At 43.1% G+C, this 20668-nt stretch overlaps 3 protein-coding genes across 4 annotated transcripts in view; 1 reads left to right on the forward strand and 2 right to left on the reverse strand.

The window, feature by feature from the left end:
* The window catches only part of FRYL (FRY like transcription coactivator), a 163885-nt gene extending 151066 nt beyond the window's left edge, over positions 1–12819 (forward strand). For both annotated transcript variants that reach the window (XM_054514559.1, XM_054514560.1), the window contains 5 exons: positions 4228–4296; positions 7583–7600; positions 8550–8660; positions 10002–10198; positions 10653–12819. In XM_054514559.1, the coding sequence (XP_054370534.1) occupies positions 4228–4296; positions 7583–7600; positions 8550–8660; positions 10002–10198; positions 10653–10911 (654 nt within the window). In that variant the 3' untranslated portion in view covers positions 10912–12819. The remainder of the gene's footprint in view (positions 1–4227; positions 4297–7582; positions 7601–8549; positions 8661–10001; positions 10199–10652) is intronic.
* A 2933-nt stretch (positions 12820–15752) lies between these two features.
* ZAR1 (zygote arrest 1) lies at positions 15753–17376 on the reverse strand. Its single transcript, XM_054514685.1, has 5 exons — positions 16661–17376; positions 16459–16561; positions 16282–16374; positions 16133–16207; positions 15753–16049 (listed from the first exon to the last, which is right to left on the reverse strand). Exons 1-5 carry the CDS (start codon positions 17374–17376, stop codon positions 15906–15908), a joined length of 1131 nt encoding a protein of 376 aa, XP_054370660.1. The 3' UTR covers positions 15753–15905.
* Positions 17377–17596: 220 nt separating this feature from the next.
* On the reverse strand, positions 17597–20411 carry SLC10A4 (solute carrier family 10 member 4). The gene is made up of 3 exons (XM_036381469.1): positions 19860–20411; positions 19236–19446; positions 17597–18568 (listed from the first exon to the last, which is right to left on the reverse strand). The coding sequence occupies exons 1-3, from the start codon at positions 20243–20245 to the stop codon at positions 18053–18055; spliced, it is 1113 nt and encodes a 370-aa protein (XP_036237362.1). The 5' UTR covers positions 20246–20411; the 3' UTR covers positions 17597–18052.
* Positions 20412–20668: the final 257 nt, after the last annotated feature.

Consider the following 20668-nt stretch of genomic DNA (forward strand, 5'->3'; position numbering starts at 1 on the left):
TTTATGTTCTACTTATTTTATTAGACTAGAGATTCACCTCCAGATTAAGACATTTACAGATAACTATCTTTCTGGAATGCCAAGTGCATTAACACCCATAATATTCAAGGATCAGATCAATATATTAAAAGGAATCAAGAAAGCAATGCATTTATTATAATAGAGATACTGACTTGAATAATTCTGTATACTTTTTTGGTGACTGAATCTCCACTGACAAGCAATGAGGATTTTACAGCTGTGTCACACAGAGACAAATTTAGGGCTCATCTTACAGCTGGATCTCATTGAGGATGATGTTTCTGTGTTACTTAGAATAATGCAGTTTAGTTTTCAAGGTGTATGTTAGTGGTTATATCTTTTTTCCAAAGAAATGCAGTTTAGAAGAAATTTAGAAAATTTCTGTAGCAAGGGTCTGTATGTTTGGTTTTGTGAACCTATGTGTGAATTCCAGAAAGTAAGATACTAACTTGAGAAAACTGACACCGGTAAGATTTGTATTTCAAGAGCTAAAAGAAAACATGGATCTACAATGAGTTTTGCAAATAGAGGGAAAGGGGGAATATATGGGGTTTTTGTTGTAGAGATGATGATTCCTAGGAAGATTGAACATGCTGAATTTTACTGATCTCAGCAGCCTCTGAGGCTGTGACAATGGCAGTATAGGCAAGTTTGAGTAATACAAAACAGAACCAGAATTCAAGCCATGATGCTTTGGCAGATATTTTGCAGCACAAGTGGCTCTGTGTCTCTTGATCATGCTGAATTTATTAGGAAATTATGGCCTTTGCCTTTCAAAGATTGCTGACAGCTCATCTGTTGAATAGACCAGACATGCACTTTTTTGTGGAAAGGATCTCACAAGAAATGTGGTTTCCTTGAAACCAATGCTAAAGTATGCCACACAGCACTGTTAATGAAGATAAACTCTTGGCAGGATCCAGGCCAGCATTTCTGTTAAGGAGTTGCTGCATTTATTTGCCCTGCTCTGTGGTAATAACAATTTATTTGATCGAATATAATGAGCTACATTTTGCCATGTAGGCTTAATCAGAAACAAGTGCTCATCTAATGACTAAGATAATTTTACTCAATGTAATATTTCTTGTCTGGCAGTCTTCAGTGCAGAATGCTATCAGCACTGCTATGAGAGCATAATGTATTTCATTCCTCCTTTTAGAGAGCAGCCCTGAGGCACAGAGGGTGTAACTGATTTGCCCCACGGTCAGACAGAAAGATTTGTGACAGGGTAAAAAGGGACTGATGTGTGTGGGTGTGATTAGAATGATGACTATCCAAACATGAAGGAATTTTACATCAACTCTCCATTTAGCCTAGTTTATCACAGCAATAACCAATGGTATTGTTTTGTTGATTTGTCAAAATATAACAAATTAAAATTACATCCCTTTCAGATGGCAACTAATTCACTAAAGGTATTGTTATTTAATTTTGCACTGCCACATTTCATATTGATATAAACCCATGCTGGATATTAGGAACTTCTTTGTATTTTATTTTACTAGGTAAACAAATACAAATACATCAATTTGATGGCCTCTGTCATTATATCATAGTGAAGAATTGTTTTTTCTGTCAAAAAACCAATTTTTCTGTCAAAAAAAAGGAAGTCCAGTGACATGTTTCTATGGTCAGCCTGTCTTATGCCACAGATCTGTGAGTGACTGGAGCAGGAAGAAGGTTCACAGGGTTAAAGGAATTGTTCTGAAACAACTGAGAGCATTTTGTCAGGGTTTTATTTTTATTTAATCATTTATAAATAAAATGGAGTACTGAGAAGGAGGAAACTTTCAGCTTTGACCAGTCATCTCTGACTCTTGATAGTACATCATTTAGACAATTTAGGGCATTATGTAAGTGGTTGTTGAGCATGTTAATTTGGAAGTAGTGACTACTCAAATACTTTACTTTTCTAAAACATTTTAGAAATATTCCTTTAGCTGTTGGCCCTTTTTTTTTTCTAAGGTGTATTTTATATTAAATGTAAACTAAGAATCTTCTAAGCTACATCTTAGATATATGTTTTACTGTCTTCTTACTCTGTCCTCTTAAACAGCGTATAGGGAAAGATTGAACAAGACTTCCTCAAGTAAAATCTGAATTTCTGTTGTTACACACAGCTGTGCTATGTATCCTATTAAATTTGAAAGTATTAAGGCAAAATCCTTAATCAACTTTATGCAGACCCTTGGTTTTTTCATAGAAACACACAGAAAAATGACCAGTAAATGGTTGGGTTACTGTATAATAAAGTAAATAAAAATTAACAGATTTTTGCATGTTAATCTGGTATCCTCTAGAATCAACCACTGGGAGAATCTGTATGTGAATTTCTTTAATGAAAAACTGTTGTTTAAACTTTATCCTAAAAGACGATGTTTGTCACTCTCAGTGCTGGCATTCACATGAATCAAACTGAAAAAGTAAAAGGCTTGGGCTGCAGTTGCTTGAAACACTTCCCTATCCAGCAAGATAAGACAGAAAGGTACCCATAGTATAGGCTGTTCAGCATGTCTGTTTAGGGTGTAATCTGGCAGACCAACCTGTGCTTATGACCAAGACTAACCCCAGACTTCCCTGCCTTATGCTTTCATCCACACTTTGTAGGAGATGTATGGAGAAAACATGAATTGACACAAAGCAAACACATAAAGAAGGTTATTCTTCACACTGTTCCTAAAGAAAAAAAATCTTTCATGCTGAACATATATTCTGTAAAAATTCTTAACAAATTAATTTTGTCACCTTTTTGGAGCTATTGTTCTATTTTCTTGCAAGACAACTGCTTAGACTTCATGTGTGTATTAGGGACAAAGATACTGAATCAGATAAATGTAATGGAAAATGCAAGTTTATACACACAGCATTCTAGGCACACCCTTTATTCAGACTGGTTCTAAGATTTAAAAAAAGATCTTAAAAGGGTGGTGTGTGAAAAGAAATGCTAGCTTCCCAATTGCTGCTGTTTGTTGCAGTGCAAACCTATTCCATTGTTCCTGATGGAGGCTGGCTGATAAAAAGAAAAATGAGATTTGCTGTGGATGTTGGTATCCATGTCACTAATTGAAACTGACACTGTGATGTTCAGAGAATTCCATTTCTCCTCTTGATGAGCACACTGGCCTAGTTAATTCACTAAGTAACCTTTATTAAATTGAGCGGATGGGAAATCACATTTTTCTTTTTCTTGCATCAGACAAAGGTTAGAAAAAGGTCACCAAGATTCCCTCTGAGACTCAAGATACCAAACACAAGCAGTATGCTAAATTATTCTTCCTTGGATGTATAGAGGCTATTCTTCATTTCAGATTATATTATACACTTTATCTCAACAAGATGCATTCCCATTTCAGTAATAACCATGGTTGCAGTTGTTGGCACTGTACAGAAAAATTTATCAATGGGGTGATCAGGTTGTATTGTCCAAAAAGAACACATTTTATTTTATAAATGCTTTATAGTAACACAGAAATTCATGGGAATGCCAGTACACATGGAGGTTATTTTTTGAGAAATTTGCATGGCTGGTTAAGGGTAGAAAAAGAGACTGCCCAGTGAAATTAATAAACTTATTGTCTGATATAGGAAGTGAAGTTAAGTGCAGCCCCGAGTGGAACCTGCAGGTTTGCATTGTGTAATGCAAGAATACTTTATCTCCTTGGCTTGTATGAACTGGAGGTGATGCTAAACTCCCACTGGAGAATTTGGGTTTTTTCATTCCATCCTGTAAACCTGCACTTACACAGGAGAGCTCTATTTCCTTTTGTTTCTTAAGTAGTCCCAAGAAATGTAACAGGATTATTCTCTTAAGGGGAATGAGAATTAATATGAATTGGTTCTATATTTTTAAGGCTGATAAATCACATTAGTGTAAAACTTGTGCAGAAAGTAAAGAAAGGGATATTTCTGCTTCCACCCTCTCATACATTTTCCTGTAACGGTATCAATTCAGTGATGGGTTAGTATTTATGCTGAAGTGTACTATCTCCATCTTGGGTAATGAAGGCCACAGGAAATAAAAGTTACAAAGTGATCTATCAGAGTGGATGTCATCACTGCAAACAACATTGGTAACCAATTAATTTCATAGCACAATTTCTTACGTTATCCAAGAATGTACAAGACAAAGTGTCTTAAACAGTTTTAGCACAGTCTTCAGTTTGCTGTGTCAGAAGATGATCAATCTTGTTTATATTTATTTTGCAGTGGCTAGAAGACTGCAAAAGGACATTTGGTACTGATGATGGTATTCATGGGACTAACACAGATGCCCAGGTAAGTATGTCATTTGTGAGTCTCAGGATATGAGACTAAAAATCATCTTTGTTGCACAAAAAATTCAATATTTGTAGAGATATTAAAAATGTATAAAAAGCTTTTCATTTCAGTTATCATCCTATCTTTTGGAAACTCAGAGTCTCATGAAGTGGCAATAAAAATGGGTCTTTTTAATAAAAGCTGGCAATCCGTTTTAGGTTCTAGATTTAATAACGCTGAGTAGATAAGCAGACTAGATACCATCTGTGTACCCGCAAGTCTGCTTTTCTCCTGCTGTTTCTAGAAGGAAAAAAGATTAAAATTCTGGCTATATGCTCAGATATATTGTCTACTCAAAAACTTAGAACTACGTAAGACCTTTCTAGAGCCAGTATTTGAGTGAGAAGTAACAGGGAGTAAAGTAGCAGTATAGCAAAAAGCTCATTAAACACTTCTGTCAAAATATCATCTAACAATAGGTTAAGTAACCATTAATATTAGATGAATATTTTGTATATATTTGCATGGCACTCATCCATGTTTAATATTACTAATTGCTATAATAAGTGATAGCTTTTCCCAAAATGGACTAGGACTGAGGTTTTGGTTTTTTTTAATAGAATAGCTACATAATATTGATACAGTAAAAAAAGCAAATCCAAAACCCAACATTAGTAGGTACAAGAGGTCTGCCATCTGAAGTACTGTGGTAAGGACAGTGAAAGATGTAAGAAAAAACTGCAGGTAGCAGATGAACTTAACCTTTTCACAATCACAGTTTGACAAAAATCTCAAATCCAGGCTGAAAAAGGAGGAATTTTATTTCTTTTATTCAATTGAACCATTCATTGATGCACTTGGTCAGGTTTCTGCTGCTGAAGATGTAGTCTTCACCAACAGAAATGTTTACTGTATCTTTGGACTATTTCTTCTTTTATAGAGTTTTCTTTTGTTGTTCTTCATATATATACACATATGTGTTTGGGGCTTTTTAATGCAATCACAAAATGTACCTGCATTTTTACAGTAGTAAAATGTGATACTATATGTTAATTTTTATACTGCATTGAAGTTGCACATTAAAAAAAATAATCAAGTGAATAAGCTTAGGTAATACAAAACTGGCAAAATAATTTGCTACTATTTGCAAGGACTTTTTATCTTGTCTATGAACACATGCTTTAGTATATTTTACACTAAATATACATCTTTGCATACTGACTGGTATATTTTTAGAAATGGATAACATTTACTATTACAATACAGTAAATGCTGTATATATATTAATTAAAAATTTATGTATTTCACTCCATACTTGTAATTTTGTTTACATACACCAAGAAATTGTTCTAACATTTAGTTGTTAGAACAGAACCATTCTGACTGTGAAGGTAAATGTTACTGTTCCTCCTGTGTAGTTGGAGAAACCAAGAAATGGAAGACAAATAACATGCAGGCTTTCAGATAGCTTGTACAGAGAAAATTCATGATTCCTTGGCAAGGCAGTTTGGCCTATTCTTCCCCATTTCTGTAGGGTTTGAAGATGGCCTCTGAATCACACTGATTATTATTTGTGGGGACGTGTTTTGATTTTGATTTTTAATCCACCCTGCAAGGGCGGCATGCTGGTAATTCTTCAAAAGTCCTTGTAAATGGAGTGTGGGGCTGCTAAGTCTGAGCAGTCAACCAGTTAATGCTAAAAATGTGTAAGTGTTGTCTTGCTCAGAAAAACAGATATTTTTCATTCACTAACACAAATAAGATTTTCTTACTAATTTTTGGCACTGTGGTCCATACAGCTAAGGAATAGTGAGAGTAATTCTGTTCCAGCTTGTGCATTGCCAGCAGACTTGCAAGTAAATCTAATTATTCAGTTCTTGCTATTAGTACATCTAAGCCTGAAAGAATGCATCTGGACTCTGGCTTGACTGTTCCTACAGGACAGGCAGGTAGAAAAATCAGATTATTTCTCAAGTAAGCATGCATGTGAAAGACACTGAAGCAGTACAAAGCCATTTTTAAAGGAAAACCTCTCCTGAATTTTTAAAAGGTAGCTTTCAAGGTGTGTTTTGGGGAAAAGGGATTAATTATGGCTTACAGTATTAATGAGACTTGGCTTTAAGAACACTGGAACTTAATGACTAAAATTATTAAATAGTCAATCCTGCCATTTCTCAAAGTCTGATTCTCTGTGCTTCATTAAAGTGATTAATCAAAGTCATGTTAACTTCTGCAGTTCAAGATTTTATGTCTTCAGTGTTCTGTGCATCAGAAATATGGTAATTGTGCTGAGTATATAATAGCACAGAGTGCAGAACAAAAACATGGAGTGTAACAAAATCATGCAGTGTTTATAACCTGAGAAGCACATAGTTTATAACTTACCATACCACTGTGTACAAATGTGTGCTTAGTAAAGCTCAGCTGCTTCTGTCTCTTGGGAGCCAGATATCCACTGACTTTCCTTTTTTTGGCTCTCAGGCATGTGGTGTGTAGGGTTGATGATGATGATGATGATGACAACCCCATGATTCCAATGGGGTTGTCCTGTGCAGGGTCAGGAGCTGGACTTCAGTGATCCTTGTGGGTCTCTTCAGCTCAGGATATTCTGTGATTCTGTGATTCGGTTTGCCATGACCCACTGTACATGCCTAAGTGCCATCAGTACGCTCAGTGCATTACAAAGCACAGGAGTGGGGAAGTTCACATCCCTAATCTGACACATGCATTTTCTGACCTCTTCTCTCCCTATCCCTCCTCCCCAAAATTTTTTTCTGAAATGGCTTGTAAAAACCAAGTGCAATTACAGTACAGAAATCTCTCAGAGGGGTTTAGAATTGAGTTTAGCAAACCCAAGAATTTCTAAACTGATTCAGAATCCAAATTAACCTTGCATCTCCAATTTTAAAACGCATTCTTTTTGCTTAAACTATTGTGATACAGAACAAGAAGCTTAGTACAGATGTTCAGGTCTAAGTGTCCTTGATTTTGATTACCTTAAATTTGTGCACCTTTCAGACTACACAATGTATAAAGACCAGACAGGGTTGTAAGAGTGTTATTCATGCTGCGGGATAACAAAGCCAGTACTTTTTATTTTTAGTTATAGCAGCAGCAAGTAATTTTAGATCAAATTCAGCCTGGTAATTTTTTACATTCAGGATATGTTTGGAGCATGTTACTTGTATTTCTTCCTCCATTTTACCTGGGACATCTTTTACCCTAATTAAAATTATTTCCTACACTAATTCTTGCTCTTTTTTCTTTCTTTGTATTTTTGTGACCTGCTCATCTTCTTGCTTAGCAAATGGAAATTCTAGCAGTAAGTGACAGTTCTTGATTTATCAAATACTTAACCATGCCAGTCACCAAACTGGTCTCCATCTGTCTTGTCCATTTGTGAAATAATGATGTCTTGTCCTAGACTATTACAGAAATGCTGTGTGCTTCAGTTTTGCATCATCTAACCCATTAGACTGTTGGTCCTTTGTAGATAATAGGATCCTGTAGTTAGTAGAATGGTTATAAAGATTATTCCATTAGCACTAGCTTTTATGTCTGTATGTGAAGCAGTATTAACACTGTCTGCATTTCTGACGAGTGTTTTAGAGGCATAAAAGTGGAAGCAAGACAGTGCATAAATTAAAACTGCGATTTCATTTCCTTAAGAATATATCATGTGTTATTTTCTAAAGCAGAATAAGAGCTACCTTTTATAAAGAAAACATTATTCTTGCCTCCAGGAATGGAATTATTCTCTTCCTACTCTGTCAGGCAGTGTAAGCTAAGGGCCAGGTTATATACTGTGCTTACAATATAAATATTAATGGTTATGAAAGATCCTATACTTATGGACCACAACTGCTTCTTTTGGATATTAGATCTTGAATTTAAAACAGTAAAATATCAACAATTGAAACTCTTGGTTTTAAGTCATGAAATCTTGAAATGTTCCAGACATTTCAAAATGCTTTTTGAATCACTTCACATCCCACTCCACCCCCTTTCTTGGAAATCTAACTTATTATAAAGTGAACTTCAAATTTTTGTGAGAGGCTACTTGTTAATCTAGAACTGAATGAAGCTTTCACCTGCTTTTCATTAGCTTACTGTATGTTAGCTTCTAAATATTTTGGCATTTTCTTTAGTAGCCAAATTAACTACTTCTAATTTTGCACACTCTACTGAAGAAGTTGTGATTTATTGTCTCTTGCACTGGATAGCAGGAGGTTTGCACTTCCTGAATGTAACAGTGTTGTTTACATTTGTAGGAGCTGGAGTTGTGTCGGAGGCTATACAAGTTGCATTTCCAGTTGCTGCTTCTGTTCCAAGCCTATTGCAAACTCATCAGTCAAGTAAAAACAATCAAAAAAGAAGCAGAGGTAATGAAAACCATGCCATTCAGCTAGTAATTGTTGACATTTTAAAAGCAGACAATTTAAAACACATTTTGATAACATTTTCATCAGTGGGACATCCTTTTAGAAACTGGAAGAGTGTTCCAGCTGTTTTATAGCCAATTAATAAAATATTTAAGTAGAGCTTACAATAATTTTCTGAGATGTTCAATTATCTGTGTTGATTTTTGTACAGCTTGAGAGCTCTTTAAAAAAAGACAGGAACGTAGGGAGTCCAGTGATGAGGATTTTAAGGATTTCAGTAACACTCCTGGTGTATCCTAATCAAGCTACAATCAAGGCACATCAAGTCCGCTCAGAAGAGTTTTCCATAGCCCTGGTGTTTCCTATAGCAAACACCACCACTTTCTACCAACTGATTCATTTAACTCTGTCATTTCAGCCACCATTCAATTACTCTGCAACCTTAGTCCCCATCCTAAGCACAGTTAGTAGTACATAAGCACCTGCCTGATTTTTAGTTGTAGTAACTTCAGAAGTAAGAAGTGTTTTTCAGCTGTGCACATGTGGTACATATGTGATGTTAATTGAGTTGTGTGCATTATGCTATTAATAATGCCTTCTATAAGTTCTCCCCTGGGTCTGGAATGCAATAAACAGGGGTAGCAGGAAAAAAAAAGTAGGCTTGGTCTTGCTTGATATACTAGGGAGGAACATGACAATCCTGACTGAAAGTGTTTGGTTTATGAGTAGCTTCAGAAAAAAAAAACTGTGCATGTTCCTCACTTGTATTTCCAGATTTTTCTAGAGGCTGTAAATAAGTTTGGGTTTGAAGAACACTGTGGAAGGTTGGCATCACATCAGTCCCACTTCTTGCCTAAGTTAGTCAGATGCAGAAGCATGTTCTGAGAAATGGCCTTGTGTTTTACTCATGCATTGCAGCTAAAGCCAAACACATTATTATATACACTGGCTGCACTACTGTTACTGTGCTGGGTTACCATCTTCCAGATTTTTTCCTTCATAATTTAAGATGTCCTTGTAATGGCACCATTGCTCTCATACCTTTCTGAAAGGTAATTAATACCTTTCTGAAATGTTTTATTCTTCTAAGTTTCTTATTAAGTAATATAAGAAGAAATTAATTTTTTAAAAATAAATTTTAAAAGAACTAAGAGGGAAATTTCATCACGGAAAGCCCAAATAATTGACTTGGGCCATTAACTGTATACTTAAGCATCTGCAGAAAATATTTTTCTAATTCTCTTTATTGCACAGAGGACAAAAATAAAAACCTGATTTTCTGAAAATTATTTTGGTTTGAAATACATTTAAACTAAAAGAGATAAATTATACTTGTTTAAGGTAATAAACATGTCTGAAGAACTTGCTCATTTGGAGAGCTGCCTGAAAGAGGCCGAGGCAGTGTCTGACAGTGGTATTGAAGAAATTGAAATTGCAGAGGCTGCCCAAGCTAGCACAGAAACAGCTATTCACTCCCTCATTGAAACCCTGAGAAACAAGGATTTTGTGTCAGCTGTGGCACAGGTCAAGGCTTTCAGGTAAGTTTTTAAGGATTGCTTTCAGATCTTGAGTTTCTTAATAGACATTTTTAAATTAAAAACAGGGATAAGTACTATTCCTTTTTTTTTAGTTTCAGTTCTTGTCAGATGCCTTTGTTGAAAAGGACAAGCGCTGTTGCTTCATTACAAGTTTTGGGGTTTTCTTTTCAGTAATTTAAGAAAAGTGAAAAGCAATTTTAGTAGTACTTATTTAGAATTTATATCTGAGAAATTATACTGTTATTTACCAGGGCTCTGTGGAAGAAACTTTCCTCTAGCATTTTTCTGTCTTTTGTTCAAATATCTGCTTAAAAGTATTTAAACTTTTGATTTTTAAATCTAAATTGCATGTTATTTTCCCTTGCATTTTCCTGTCTTCTGTTCAAATATCTTTTAAAAGAACATTTAAACTTTTTTTATTTTAAATGTTTAAATCCAAACTGTGTGTTTACAGATCTATTTGGCCCCATGACATCTTTGGCAGTTCTGAAGATGACCCAGTTCAAACATTGCTGCACATCTATTTCCGTCATCAGACCCTTGGCCAGACTGGCAGCTTTGCAGTAGTAGGCTCCAACCAAGACATGTCTGAGGCCAGCTCAAAGCTGATGGAACTTAATCTAGAAATCCGAGAGTCTCTCCGCATGGTGCAATCCTGTCAGCTTCTAGGGAAGATCAAAACACGAATAAATCCTGTGACCACTGGATTCTGAACAGCTGTCATTTAGAAAAGAACTGATCATGAAAATACTTCAGACTATTATTGAGCACCTTTCACAAAAAAAAAAAAACCAACAAACCTCCAGCAATCCTGACAAGCAACACACTTTTATCACAGCAAGAAACTGTTTCATCACAAGTAAAACCCTGAAAATTGAAGTGAACATCCTACTTGACTGCTCTTTCTACACAGCAGCCTGTGTGGCAGTAGTATTTTTTTATTAAATTTACGTATAAAAACTACATGAAAGGAAAAGGGCTTAAACACAACGCATACATATGCATTATTTTCTGTTGTAACAGAACCATAAAGGATGTTTGCAAAAACAGCCTCTAGAGGTTGGATCAATATCGCAGGTGCGATGAGGCTAAAATCAAGGCTGGTTTATTTTGGCTGAAGACCTGCAAGGCTTCCTGGCTTTCCAGCAGTAAAACCATCAGCTTAACACCTAATGAGACACTTTGCAATGTCATGAAGAATGTGCAGTCAAAAACATGAGTAGAATGATATAGACTGCAAAAACCATTGACTGCTCAGTGTTTTATTTGCTTTTGTTGTCTGTTATAAGGAAATAACGTGTGTGAGTTAGAATGTATGGCTATGTGACAGTTGTTTTTTTGAAGGTATGGGTGATTGTTAAATAAGGTCTCAGAGCATGCTTAAAAGAGCTGCAAGATTATTTTTGAAGAAATTTTATTTTATTAGATCTAATCCTCATAGTGTGTAAATGTTAGGACATTTAATAATATTTTAAACTGGGATTTCCCAGTGTTTCTAAAAGAAATAATATATCTGTTAACTTTATTGGAATGCTGCTCAGTTCTCTGACCAGTGCTTATGTTAAAATACTGATAACAACTAACCAAAAAGTAGCTGCCTGCAGAGACTTTAAAATGTATATTAAAGATATATGCTGCCCATCAGCAATTCTCATTAGAAGTTAACTTATTTTATTCTGTATATATTCTAGAAACTGTATAGTGCAAAACCAGTATTTTTCATGTAAATTTGTGCAATGCACTGTTAAAACAGTAGGTGTATAAAGCTATGAGGCGAAGGGGGCAATCCCTCTTGGTAGTCACATGCAGTACTTGCAGTCTGAGTAGCCTGCAGGGTTTGAATAGTTTGAAGGCATGTATATGCATCTTCATGACTCAACTGAAGCCTAAGGAATTGGGACTACAGGAAAAAAAAAAAAAAAAAAGACAAAAAAAACCCAACTACCAAAACATGCAAACAGGCAATATACTCATAGTTCAGTGTCAAGTCTGTAGCATAAAACAAACTGGATTCTGTTGAAACCAATAGCATTTTGTACGAAAAAAAAAAAAAAAAAAACAGAAAAAAAAACCCCAGAAAAAAAGAATGTAGTCCCACAACTCCTGTGATTTGAAAGGAACACCCAGTATTTTTATATACATCTCTTACCCACTGTGATTTTTTTTAATGGGCTCTAATTCCAGAGTTTAGAATGTAGAATTGAAATTCTTAGCTCTGCCTTTTTGGGGGAATTAGGCCCCACTAGAAATGTAATTATGCTGAAATGCATTAATTGAAGGCACTGTGCACGCTGTTGGACTGCTGACAGTAGTTATGTTATCCTAACAAGTTCTGTAACTGGTCAAGGCACATTCATATTCACTGTATTTTTTTTCCCTGTCCCTGATAAAATTTAATTATTTTGATGGTTTTGTGGTACTGTAGATGGTGTTCTTAATTATTTAACAAGTATTTACAGGGGAGAGATAGTTTTATTTAGGGGCGCATTACACTTTTATTTACATCATCTTTTACCAGCTTTTTTTGTAAAAATAAAAGACATTGTATCTCTCATTTTGTGTATTTTTACAAGCTAGAGTTTAAATACTTTAGCTAAACAGATTAAAGACTGACAACAGAGGCCTGGGTGCCCTGAAATAATTTTTTCCCTTTTATGTCCTGTCATTGCAGCAGCATTTTTCTAGGCATCATCTGAAGCTGTTACTGGATTTCTCATGAAACTCAAACCTGAATTCATATATGTAATTCCTTATGTTACACATCTTCCTCCATTTATAATCGCTAGTGGAACCTGCACTATTGAGCAGAATCATGTTAGATGACTGTCTTTTGATATTGCTTAAATTTCATTCAGCTTTTCAAAAATTACTTATCTACTGCATGAGCTGTCACCCTGCATTACATGGTGCCAGGCCTGTGCTGAATCCAAAGCTGTGGTAAAGCTGTGTAGAAACAAGCAAAACATGAGACAGCTCCTGTAAGATGCAGCAAATACAGCACTGACTGAGCTAACACTTGCAAAAGAATTTCTGTGAAAAAGCTGTACAGAGCAAGTTCAGGATAGCTTTGAATAACTGGCACCCTTCCACTTTGCATAATTACAGTAGGTCAGGAGTAGCTTTCCTTCCTGCTGAGTCCAGGAACCAGTGCCCACCATCAGTGTGTGCTGTCATGGACATGGCATGGCAGTAAAGCTGAAAAACAGCTAGAGAGTACAGAATTGTACTTGGGCATCAAGCAGTGAAAGCATGGAACATATTTATGTAAGAGGGATGACATGTAGAGCTACTCTGGAACTGAAGAATGCTACAGGATTAAGGAAAGCTTGTTTAATATGGCTGCCCACTGCACTGGACTCCTCCAAGCCACAGAGCCTTGCAGTAGCTGATGAAAGCAGGGGTGGCCTCCTTGCTGCTACTCAGTTCACATCAGCTAAGCCTGTTCTACATCTTATCATGCAGAACCAAGTGCTGCTTTGACTGTAGTTAGTGGGGATGACAGCCCTTAAGTTGTGCTAGATTTCACTTCGGGCTAGTGCTGATAATCATGTAAGAGTCACCATATTCACAGCAAGTAATCCTCAAAGCCATGTTATATAAATAGGAAGCATTCAGCTGCTGACATTGCCATGACTTCACACTGACATGGCACAGAGTTTCAGTTCTCTCACTCATTACCAAGGTGCACAGACTCATCACAGTCAGTTTCTCAATGCATGCATCAGGAACAGACTACAGCCACAAGAATGGGGAAGGCAAAGAGGAAAACATTGAAGAACATCCTTGGAGGGGAATATGTTCAAAAATAAAGAAATCCCAGATCACAGCTGCCACTGCAAACTGAGGCAGTAGGGCCAGGTGGCTGCAGAGGGCCCCAGGTGCATTCCTCAAGCTGGAGGCTTACCACTGCTCACCACAGTAACTACAGGTGACTACAAGGCATGTGCATCTACAACAGAACACTGCCCAGCTGCAGAGCAGCTTTTCAAATTGAATTGGGCAAGGATGGAATTTGCTGTGAAAGTCTGAGTGAGCTGGTAAAGGAAAAAAAACATAGATATTTCCTTTCACTGTGATACATGGAAAAACACTTCAGGTAGAAGCCTGAAATAGAACCATGCTCTGCTCCAGAGGGAGTAGGTCTACTTCTTCCCAGAATGCCTCACTGCTATAATAATGAATGCAGCAAGAATAAATAAAATTACTTTACAATAAATTGACACTGAGGCATTAAGCCTACTGCAGCAGGTTCAAGGGGCATATTGAAATAAGGCAGGAATTTACAGCAAGATGAGTGAAGCATATAGAAATAACACTCGCTGCCATTTACAGAAACTGGCACCGAAGCTGTTCTACACATGGGCTCAGACTGATTTTCTCTTTAGCATTTAACAGAATGGTCTCTCAAGTAAGCTGGGTATAGATGAAGAAAGGTTTGCTATAGCAAATATTAAAAAAAAAATCACCCTTTTGAAAGAGAAGTTATCTTGAGAGTTCTGCAAAAGGCTTGGTGACTCTATGCCCAATTTAAAAATTAACAGTGCCGGTAGCATTCTCAGAAAAGTAGGTTTTCATCTGAGTTTTTCCAGCTTCATAGCTAAAAGGTAGACTGGGGCAATGGTGTAGGTTTTGCTAGCTTGTGAACCTGCTCAGATGGTGAGGCTGTACATTGGTCACAGAGCCAGCTTGTAACACTTGGCTGAAGCATGGTGTTCCTATAGACAGCACCACCACTGAGAGCACCAGCAGCCCACAGAGAGCATCATCTGCAAGTAACCAGTGCTGGTTCTGCCATTACTACCAAACACAGTAAGTACAATTCCTAGCTGCAAACCCAACCCCAGAGGAGTGTGGCAGTGTCAATCCTTCTGATGGCAGGCATCTAAACTGTAATTAGGTCAAACTCCTCAAGTATAATCCACCAAGTGCACCACTCTTGCACTTCACCTGCAGGTTGAAAAGGAAGCCAAGCAGATGCAGTATTATTGCATCTTGCTCCTCTGAAGTGTCACTTCTCTCCATAACTCTTGTGCAAGTAAGATGAGCAATACATTTACCAAGAGACCTTACCATAACATCAGTGACTCCATTCCTCAGTATTTTGTGAGAACCATCCCTGAAAAGCTTTCACTTTTACCTACAGACAAAACCACCAACTTAGCTAAATGCAGGCCAGTACCAGTAGAATGATTCAGTACTTACACAGCATTTCTCAATCATTTTCTAGTGATGAAAAACAGGTGCAGGATGCTTTATACATTGAATAGAGGAGTGACAAAACAAGTGAGTACTACTGGTGTTTTGTTCATCATGAAGGATGGACTACTACCTACTGCAGATGTCAATTTGATGTTAGCTTCAAGCATTTGATTAGTTCAAGAGCAGGAGCAGTAACAGAAACCCTTTCCACCTGAGAGTCTACAAAATCCTGAGTCAGTTGCTTCCAAGACCATCACTGATTTACAATACACCTCTAGGCTTGTTGCCCATGCAAGTTACAGAATTTACAATATGCACCCTCTGAGCTGGGCACAAACCCACCTGATCATTGGAGTATGCTTTGCAATGCTTTTATTTTCATGCTTTCCTAGCTACATCTCACCAAGTACCTTCAACAATACCAACAAAAACAACAACAACAAAAAAATCTGCTCAACTTGCAGTTTTCTTGAAGAGCCCTAAACAAAAACAAAGAACCCCATCCCACTCAGATGATGTATTTGAAACTGAATGTGCTATCGCAGGAGAGGCGTTTCCCTTTGCATCTCCCACAGAGGTCCTGGCGGTGGGGCCTCTTGGGATCCACGTGGCGCATCTTCACGGGGCAGGTGCACCGCGTCTGCTTGCAGCTCTGAGGGAGGGGAGAAGGCGGCGGTCGGCGCGGGCAGCCGGGCCCGGGAGAGGCCGGGCTCAGGGCAGGGCGGGGTCCCTTACCTGGCAGGTGATGTCCTCCACGCGGTACGGGTTGTAGGACTTCTGGCAGGTCCGGCAGAACTGACGGAAATAGACCTGTGGGGAAGGCCAGGGTCAGCAGGAGGGTGGCGGCGAGGAGCGCTCGCCGGGGCAATCCGAGCCGGCCCTACCTTGTTGGTGCCCTGGACGCACCAGACGTAGGCGCTCTCCCAGCGGATGTTGCAGGCCTTGCAGTGGTAGTACCCGTACTTCTGCTCCAGGAACTGACGGGGACAATGTTATTCGACGGTGCGGGCTCCTCCCGGGCCTGCCCGGCCCCGCTCTGCTCCCCCGCGGCCGACACTCACCTGGAAACGCAGGCGGGTCTTGCCCGCCGACGACTGCTGCTCCTTCTGGGGTGAGGCCGGCGGCTCTGCCGGCTGGGCTGCCGGCTCTGCCGCCTCTGCCGCCCCTGCCTGGGCTGAAGGCTCTACCGCCCCTGCCTGGGCTGAAGGCTCTGCCGGCTCTGCCGCCCCTGCCTGGGCTGAAGGCTCTGCCTGAGGTGACGGCTCCTCCTGGCTTGCCTCCGTCGCCGGCTCCGGGGGGGCGGCCGAGCGCTGCCCGAGTGGCTCGGCCGAGCGCTGCTCCAGCGGCTCGGCGCCAGCCTCGGGGGGCTTCTCCCAGCTCGCCCTCACGGCAGCCGCCTCCGCCGCCCGCTGCTCCCGCAGCGCTGCCGGCTCCTCCTCGACGGCCGGCGCCTTGTCCTGTTGCTGCGGCCGCCGCTCCGGCTCTGGGCTCGACTCCTCCAGGAAGGCGGTGAGTCTGCGGGACGCCACGGGCGAGTAGACGGCGATGGTGCGGGGGAAGCGCACGGCGCGGGTGTTGGTGGTGGCGGGGCTGCCCAGCTCCTGCTCTCGCTCCGCCTCACGGGGCCGCGGCGCTGCGGGGCCGGGGCGGCGGCGCAGCAGCGTGCGGGGCCCGAGCGAGCACTGCACCGAGGCGTCCTGCCGCGGGTTCACCTGCACACCCACCTCCTTGGTATTGGCCTTGCGGAGCCGCGGCGTCAGGTTGGGGTTGACCTGGGACAGGATGGCCTTCAGCTGCGCCCGCTGGTAGTTGTCGAAGTACTCGGCGGCCGCCTCCCCGTAGCCCGAGAAGTAGGTGCTGCTGCTGCCCCGCGGGCGCCAGCCGCCCGCCGCCCCTCCTTTGCCCTTGGGCGGTGGGTAGCGGTAGGAGTAGGGGTGGTAGGTGGTGTACAGATAGCTCGCCATCGCCTCCTCGGCCATCGTACCGGACCCAGGGCAACCTCCGGGCAATGGCCTTAAATACCCCCGGGGCGGGGCCCGGCTTCCCGCGCCCCCGACGGGCGCCGGCCTTGCGGCCCCTTACCATCCCCACCTGGTGCGCGGCCTTGGGCCATCCCCCACCCCCCTCACAGCTCCCCAGCTGAACCAGGTAGAGCGGCTATTAATTGCCTCCGAGGGAGTAAACAGCAGAGAACACGGGTTTGGTTCGGCTTTGCCATGTATTTGTGGTGACAACAATGAGAACAATGCTTTTACAGCAGGTGGGAGGCACAGAGATACACATGCTACGTGGTTTTTCCTGTCATCTGAACTGACACTGAGTTGATGTTGACTCTGTAGAACACTGTTTCTTCCTTCTACCCATTCCTGCTGCACTCAGCCAGGCAGCAGCCTCCTTGCATGAAGTTTTACAGTTACTGGTTTGTGTCGCAGTGATGCTTTTTCCTTTTTTTTTCTTTTTTTTTTTTTTTTTCACGTTTACTTTTGAGGAAGTAGAACTGTCATGGTAATAAACACATATCACCTTGTACAATGGGAGTAGCTGGAGAAACGATAGAGGCCGGGCAGCTCCACTTGCACAGCAGCGAGCACAGCCCCAGCCTGGTTGCAAGCACAACACACATTCGCGTCTCTGGGAGTTACCTCTTTGTCCTGCCTAAAGCGCCGTCTGAGTCGGCTCCATCTGAATGGAGTTGTGCTCCTCTGTGGTCACTGTGCCATATGAAGTATCAGCTACCTCCTCTTCCTTCAGCTTCTTGTAGGAAATATCTGTGTCTTCCTCTTCACCAAGTGCATCTTGCTTGTAGCTGTCTTTTCCGTACATCTTGTATGCCAGCACAAACAGTCCCGCTTCTGCTGACTGAAAAAGCGCATAAAGCAACGGAAACATGTACATGCTCCCTATGAGCTCCGGGGAGAAGGTGAGTTTTAGGATGGCGGTGCAGAGCTGGACGTTTTGGCACCCTGTTTCCAAAGATACTGTTCTCCTGCAGTGTGGGGGCATTTTAAAGACTGTGGCTAAGCCGTATCCCAGGGCATACCCTGCCAGAGGCATCAGCACTGCAATGGCGTAGACAGACGCAGGAATCTGTGCCAACAGATCTGGGCCCAGCATGGTCCCAGTCAGGATGAACAGGACCACCAGAGTCACCAAGAGGGACCACAGGGAAATCTGGCAACAGATAGAGACGTTGATAAACAACATGAGGGCTATTATTTTGAAAGGATAAGCATAGCAGTTAGAGGCTTGCTAAAGAATCTAAGTGGCAAAACGTGGTTGCACTGCCCTTCCCAGGTTTGCTCCTGGCCTGGGATTTTGGTAGTGTTTGATCATATCCCAGGAAAGAAATGGGCTGAGGTCATCCTCCATCATTTTGCTTTGGGATGACTTGCTGGGAAACAAGAGTCGGGACTTGTGCCTCATTCTTCCTTTCTCAATTAAGGTAATTTAGTTGCACATTTTAAGGAAGTGTGGCTGTGCCTGCAGGTTGGTTTTGCCTGACCTGGGTGCAGCAAGAGTGGGGAGAAAGTAGGATGTCACGGAATGCCTCTGCTACAGGGTCCAGGATGCCTGCCGGGGTAGAGCACCACGCTGCCCTGCCTCCTGTGTGCTGCGATAGGGGGTAACCCGCCCTTTCTCTCGCTTTCTCTGTCCCACCGTTTTATTTCAAGACTATAAGTCTTTGTATTTCACCTAAGTAGTTGAATATGCTTGTGTGACACTAACACCGGTTTGGAGAGACCACAATGCTCACTGCCATCGGCTCCCGGTTCCCGGTGTCGCCCCGCTCCTTCCCCGCGGCGTGGCCGCCCTCCTCCCCTCCGGATGCCGTGCCTACCTTGACCAGGAGGTCGGCGGCGCGGGGGTGCCGGTAGCGGATGAGCACCCCCAGGCCGATGGGCAGCAGGGTGCTGCCCAGCGTCAGGCTCACCGCCCCCAGGGGCAGCAGCTGCACCACGGCCGTGTTGATCCAGTGGCGGCTGTAGATCCAGAGGCAGAGTGGCATCAGGAAGAGGGCCAGCAGCGTGGAGGAGGCCGTCATGATAATGCTGCGCCGGGGGAACCAAAGAAATGCTCCATCACCGCGCGCCCGGCCGGGGGGCAACCCTGGGAAGCTCCAACCCCCGCTGGAAGCGGCTTCTGCAGCCGGCCGGGCACTTCTCACGGCAAGAGCCCGCTCGCTCCCCTCGCTCCCCTCTCCATCCTCCACCCCGTTAACTGCTCCGGCCAGGGCGCGGGCACGCAAGCTTTTTAGGGAAGGAGGCAGGAGGCGTGTGTCGGGCTCTTGTAAGATCCTCCACGGGAGAGGCAGGAGAGCAGTGCTGGCGATTCCCAGCGCGCGGTGGTCACCCGCCCCTCCGTCCCGACTCCACCGGCGGCAGATGCCCAGCGAGCCCTCCCCGCTTCCTGGGGCCGCCGCAGCCCCCGGCCGGCTGGGGGCGAGGGGCAGCGGGGCACCTACCTCAGATTCATATCCCCGTCGACGAGCACGGACATGAGGTTGGAGAGGTTGCCCCCGGGGCAGCAGCCGCACAGCAGTACAGCCACGGCCGCCACCTCGTCCAGGGCGAAGATGAGGGCGAGGAGGAAGGCCAGCAGCGGCATGGCCACGAATTGTCCTAGCAGTGCCAGCAGCAGCCCCACGGGCCGCCGGAGCTGCTGCCCCAGTTGCCCCAGCTCCACGGCGCAGCCCAGCCCCAGCATGGTCACGCAGAGCCCCAGCCCCACCAGCACGCTCAGGCCCTGGCTGAGGGAGCGGTCGCCGAAGGTCTCGCCGCCCCCCGCCAGGGACCCGCCGTCGGGGCCGCCGCCCCCCGCCGCCGCCGGGGGCTGCGCGGAGCTGGCCATGGGCTGCGCGGCCCCGGGAGCCGCCGGCTCCCCGCCGAGCCCCGAGGAGAGTGCCGGCGGCGGGGCGGCCGTCAGTGCGGGACGCGGGGAGGTGTCGCCCCGGCGGGCGGCGGTGCCCGCATCCCTCCCCGGCTCCGCCGGGAGCTCCGGGCGCTGCCGATGCGCAGCGGCCGCGGTCCCCGGCTGCCTGTCTGCTGCGGGCGCCGCCCGCGCGTCCCCGGACCCACGCGGGGCCACCCCCGGCGTGGGCGGTGTCTCGCTGCCGCCTCGACGGCGGTCATCGCCGACCGCCAGCGCCGCCCGGGCCCGGCGGAGGGAAGCGCAGGCGGCGGCGGGTTCGCGGCCGCATCCCCCTCCCCGGTGCGACCCCCGGCAGCCTCTTCTGGAGCCAGCAGGGCCCGACCCTTCCAGCGGAGGACCTGA

Source organism: Molothrus ater, chromosome 4, assembly GCF_012460135.2.
Source record: "Molothrus ater isolate BHLD 08-10-18 breed brown headed cowbird chromosome 4, BPBGC_Mater_1.1, whole genome shotgun sequence".
NCBI classification, from domain to species: domain Eukaryota; kingdom Metazoa; phylum Chordata; class Aves; order Passeriformes; family Icteridae; genus Molothrus; species Molothrus ater.